General features: G+C 38.1%; 1 protein-coding gene across 1 annotated transcript; it reads right to left on the reverse strand.

The window, feature by feature from the left end:
• Positions 1 to 3734: 3734 nt before the first annotated feature.
• TKTL2 (transketolase like 2) lies at positions 3735 to 5875 on the reverse strand. Its single transcript, XM_025050402.1, has one exon. The coding sequence runs from the start codon at positions 5789 to 5791 to the stop codon at positions 3911 to 3913; it is 1881 nt and encodes a 626-aa protein (XP_024906170.1). The 5' UTR covers positions 5792 to 5875; the 3' UTR covers positions 3735 to 3910.

Raw genomic sequence — 5875 nt, forward strand, 5'->3', positions numbered from 1 at the left:
CAGTGACAACAAGCTAGAGTCTTACATCCAAATGAAATAACGTATATGGCTATGCATTATCCAGAAATCTTGTCACAAGTCAAAGAAATCATGTCCCCTGTGAATCTAAACAAAATAGTACAAAAATATTAAACGATCCACTGGTTGATCAGAAATAAACATAGAACTTCTAACTTCCTCTGCCTTGGAATCATGCAAAGTATAATTTCATAATATAGACACAAGTAAATGAGAGTCTTTATCGTCTCTATACTGAAAAGACTGAAAATACTTTTCATAAATCTCGAATATTCCATTTCTAAAACTCATAGCTGGATAAGACATAGAGACTTGTCAGAACTTGTGGACTGGATGAAATAGAAAGCTGCAATCTTCCAAGTTAACATCATAAGATAAATCTGTAGCAAACCAGATCAGTTTAATAATTTTAGTTTAAGAAAATAAAAAAGCAGCTATTTCTTGATTCATTGATTTTAATTATAAAACAAGCTTATGTTTTATTCTATTTGTTTGCTTTTTGTAAACTTAATGCAATTTTCATAGTTTTTCTTACTATGTTCTTTTCTTTGTTATCCTGTGACTCTAAGCGATGCTTTGACAAAAGCTCAGGCATAGGAGCAAGACTTTGTTAAACAAAAAATGTCATCTTTGCCACCACTCCAATCTGTAATATACCATGAACTCAGAACATACTCATATAGGTTCAAATAACTTTCTAATTCCAGGCTTTACCTTTACGAAAATTAGCAGGAAGGCAAAGAAAGATACATGATTTACTGCTGGTTCATGGTGGCTTCCTTAAAGGAGGCTTTTCCAGAGTCGATATTTTTAAATGTTCCTTTGGCACTCCGAAGATTTCACAACTGCCAATGACTGATAACAGTAAGAATGGGTGAAAAGTATGGCTTTGTTTTGAAAAGTACAAGAGGGGCCATTATGAAAGAGAATATTGGGGAAAAAAAATCACAGGATTATTGTTAGATAGATCAATTTTAGAAACAAAAATATGGATTTGAGGATCTGGAAATAGATTTGCTTTAAAATCTTCCATGCCTACACATCACTTGGAAAGTCTTCAGGACCTACATCCCACCAAGGAGTCCCCAGCCCCATCGCAAGTCACTTTCTCCTCTATTTGAAAACTGTGAACTTAACTTGCTAAAATTAATGAGATCTCTTTAGTTTAATGTCCTAAAAAACTTTTAATAATATCTCTTTAAATAGAATATTAAAAGGCAATATAATCCAGATGTAATTGCATCAAGATGCAAGTGAATTTGTTGAAGTTGACAGCCTATTTTTAAAATTAATATGAAAATTCAAAGGATCAAGAATAGGTAAGGCCATCTTGAAACAAAAACTAGAGAAAATGGAAGACTTAAACTACTAGATATTGGGACTTATGAAAAAAGCAATGGTAATTAAGACAGTGTAGCATGGGAACAAGAATAAACAAAGAGACCAATGGGCCAGAAATAAATCAGTACATGTGCAGTCACCTTATGTATGATATGAGAAAGATAACACTGGTGCAGTGAGGGAAAGAATATAAATATTTTTTAATGGTGATGTGCAATTGTGTCAAAAACTGTATTGACCCCAAACCTCATGCTGAACATAATAATTACAAATGAAATGTAGATCTGTATGTGAAAGATATAAAGTTTGCACAAGAAAATACCTTCAATAACCTTGAGGAAAGCAATCATTTTTTAAACATAACACAAAAAGTACTAACTCGAGAGAGAAAACAATGATAAACAGTACTACATTAAAGTGAACATTTCAATTTATCAGAAGAAACTCTTGAGGAATTTAAGGCTGGAGAATATTTGATATAACAAAACTGGAAAGATTCCATCTTACTTGAAGAATTGTAGATGCAAGATAATTTTCATCTCCTATTTCTCCTCTCTGGAGCTGTTAGCACTGGTTGATGCCTCATGGAAGAGAACCTTTACAGGAAGTCTTAAGGGCTTGCCCACCTTCCTACAAAAAATATTTTTTATGGTCTCTGAGAGTGCATTAGTCATAAAAAAAAGGCTTGATCTACTGTCATTATGAAGGTGTATTTATGCATGTTTGGTTGCAAACAGACCATTTTGAACCCTACTTTCACATTATAAGCTATAAAAGCTGAAGCCCATATCTAGTATGTGCACTCCAATTATGACAAGTAATTTTGTGTTAGTGTTTTATCTGTTTTACTCTGTTTGAATCAATGTTATCTCTCAGGTTTGAAAAATTAGAATGGAGTCTTGTTATTCAATAGCACCCTACTCATGGATATGTAATGTTTAATTGCCGTCACTAGATGGGAATGACTATATTGGAAGATTCAGGTATAATCTCATGGTAGCGAATACATAGTTTTCTGTGTGTGTATGTGAGAGATAAATGAAGTAATATTTTTTGCTTGTTTGCATTTTATAAACTTTTACGATGATCCTTTAGCAACTGTTTGTTTTTACAAAATAATTTAAAAATTTTATGGAATAAACAGAGCACTTATGATCGATTTTTAAAAGAGAGAAACAGAACCAGCTCAGAGAAAAAGGGCAGTGGTAGAATGAGTAGGCCCCAATTGCTCCGATTCTCAAGTAGGTCTTTTTTGGTCTCTACCATACCTTCAAGAATAACGTTTCCTGAGACATAGAAATCCAAAGAACTTATATGTCTTATTATATGCACTTAACAAAGGCAATAAAATAAGGGATTTTCTGATATACCAGACATAGAGTAATTTTAAATTTAGTTTTGAACCTTGGGTCCATCTTTAATTTACCCGACTGGTACTCTTTTCTTGTAGTCTAGTCAGATAATTTATCTACTCATAGCTAAAAGTTAGGAATCTGCTTAAGAGATGGCTTTTCAGCCCACACATTGTTCTCCAGCGATTCATCTCCAGCTCAAATCTTTTCCCAGGATTATTGTTGAGGGATATGAGTCTTTCTGCTCCTAGTTTAGACAGAAGTTTCTTTGTTACTGGGGCAAAAACAAATCACACATACGTGGCACAAACTAAATCAAGCTGCTGGTTTTTAAATGCTTTATTATACTGACTTTAGTATTCTTAGTAAATACAGTCTAGTTAGCAATCTGGTTTGGTCACTGAGAAAATGAAACATTTAAATCTCTCCAAAGTAGTGTGTAGACTGTAACTGGTTATGCTTTCATCTCTTTATGGAACAATCACTGCAAGCCATGTGGTACATTCTAAGAACCTTCGCTGCTTCCCTATTGCCCCTAAACTGTAGAGGAAAGATGAAGTCAAACTTGGGATGAAATCCCAAGGCAACTGCAGTCAAATGTTATCTGAGGAGCTGCAGGTAGGACTGCATTACATGAAAGTTCAAACTTGCTTCAAAACCTGGGCTATTGTAGTCTATAGTTAAATTCAAATTTTCTTTACTTACAAGGAAATTACACCATTTAAGAAACTGTAACCTGTGATTCTTAACCCAGTCAGTTATTTGTAGTCTTATCAGAAAACTTTGGTGGCTGTTTGTTTGCTATTTGGTTACTTAAAATGTTATAACTTACTTTAATGATTCAAAAATGAAAGTGACTGTGTATATATATAGATCTATAGATATATATATAGATCTACTTAATGATTCAAAAATGAAAGTGACTGTGATTATATATATATAGATCTATCGATATATATAGATATATATATCGATAGATCTATATATATATCTATAGATCTATATATATATAATCACAGTATAACATAAAGGTAGTTAAATTGAATTTCTGAATTAGGAATAAAGGTGTTAAATATCTGTAAAAAACACAATGGTATAGATATAAATGGTTTTGTAACAATGAGCATGAATGTGATAGAAAAGATAACAGTGTTTTAAGACCAAAGCCAACAGACTGACTTTTGAAGAAATCAGCTATTTTAATTCATTAAAGTATATTTCACAGCCTCTGTGATGTGTCTGGCACTGATTCCAAACATATCCAGCAATTCGCTAGGTTTCCCACTTCGAGGGACTCCTGACACTGCCAGTTGATGAACAAGGATGTCAGGCTCCCTGGACACAGCTGCACAGACAGCTTCTCCAATGCCTCCTTCTCGATAGTGATCTTCCACTGTGATAATCCGGCCGCCGGTAGCTTTTGCATTGGAGATGATAGTGGCAACGTCCAGAGGTTTAATGGTAAATAGGTCAATGACACGGATAGAAATACCTTGTTGAGAAAGATGGTCAGCAGCTGCTAAGGCTTCATGCAGAGTAACTCCAGCTCCAATAACTGTGACTTTGTCATTGACACTGTGGCGGATGACCTTGGCCTGTCCGATCTCAAAATTTTCTTGTGGGGTATAAATAACTGCAGTTTCTGGTCGGCTGGTCCGAATGAAGCACATCCCTTTAGTATTGGCAGCCAGATAAACAGCATGTTCTGTTGAGATGGCATCACTTGGGTAGAAAACAGTGCAATTGGGAATGCTTCGGAACATGGCTAGATCCTCTAGGGCCATCTGGGAGGGTCCATCTTCACCTATGGATATCCCACAGTGGGAACCAGTGAGATTGATATTGGCTTGAGATATGGCGCCCATTCGGATTTGATCAAATGCTCGAGTCAAAAAGGCAGCAAAGGTACTAACAAAAGCAATGGTTCGACCACGTGTGGCACAGCCCAGTGCCACACTTACCATGTTTTGCTCAGCAATAAAACACTCGATAAAACGTTCAGGGTGTTCTTTCTTGAATATCTCAGAAAAGGTGGAGTTCTTTGTGTCACCATCCAGGACAATAACTCTTTTATTTGCATGGCCCAGTTTAGCTACAGCCAAACCATATGCTTTTCTAGTGGCTATCTTGTCACCAACTTTATAATCAGGCAGACAGGTCATTTTTATATTTTTGATGTTGATCTGAGGTGAATCTTCAACAGGGGGTTTTGGGATGAGATTCTTGTTGGTCTGTATCTGACTCTCAATTAATTTGATGATCGCATCTGCTCTTTCTTTAGGCATTGGTTTCCCATGCCAATTTTCTGCATCCTCGACATTAGGAATACCCCGGCCCTTGAAGGTCTTTGCTACTATAGCAGTGGGCTTGTTCTTCACTTGAGCTGCTTGTGCAAATGCTTGGCACAACGCTTCCACATCATGGCCATCCACTAAGTAAGTATTCCATCCAAAAGCTTCACAGCGATTCTGATAGATGTCTGTACAATGCTCAAGGGGCGCGACGCCACTTTGTCCCAAACGGTTGACATCGAAGACTGCCACAAGATTATCCAAATTGTAGTGGGAAGCAAAGGCCAAAGCCTCCCAGACAGAGCCTTCCGAGGATTCGCCATCTCCCATAAGGCAGAACACCCTGTAACTGGCCTTGTCAAAGTACTTGCCGGTGTAAGCCATTCCACACGCGGCACCTAATCCTTGCCCAAGCGACCCTGTTGCCACATCAACAAACGACAGTCTTGGGGTGGGATGTCCCTCCAAGTCACAGTGACTTTTTCTCAAGTTCAGCAAGTCGGATTCGCTGACATCACCCACCTCTGCCCAAGCAGCATAGAGGATTGGAGCTGCATGGCCCTTGGAGAGAATGAACCTGTCATTGTCGGGATGTTCTGGGTCTGTCTGTTTATACCTCATCGTGTGGAAGAAGAGTACCGACATGATCTCGGCTGCGCTGCAACAGGACGTGGGGTGGCCAGAGCGGGAGGCACACGTGGCCCTGATGGAATGGATCCGCAGGCGGTTGGCCAGGTCCCGCAGCACCTGCACAGTGTCCGCATCGGGTTTGGCATCATCGTCGGCCATGGCAGCACTTTTGCTGCTTCCCGCAGAGCAAACGTTGCCTGACCACCAAGTGGCCGTTCCGTCACGTGACCGCCGCACCCCCTG

This window comes from Pteropus alecto, unplaced genomic scaffold (assembly GCF_000325575.1).
Source record: "Pteropus alecto unplaced genomic scaffold, ASM32557v1 scaffold166, whole genome shotgun sequence".
Taxonomy (NCBI): domain Eukaryota; kingdom Metazoa; phylum Chordata; class Mammalia; order Chiroptera; family Pteropodidae; genus Pteropus; species Pteropus alecto.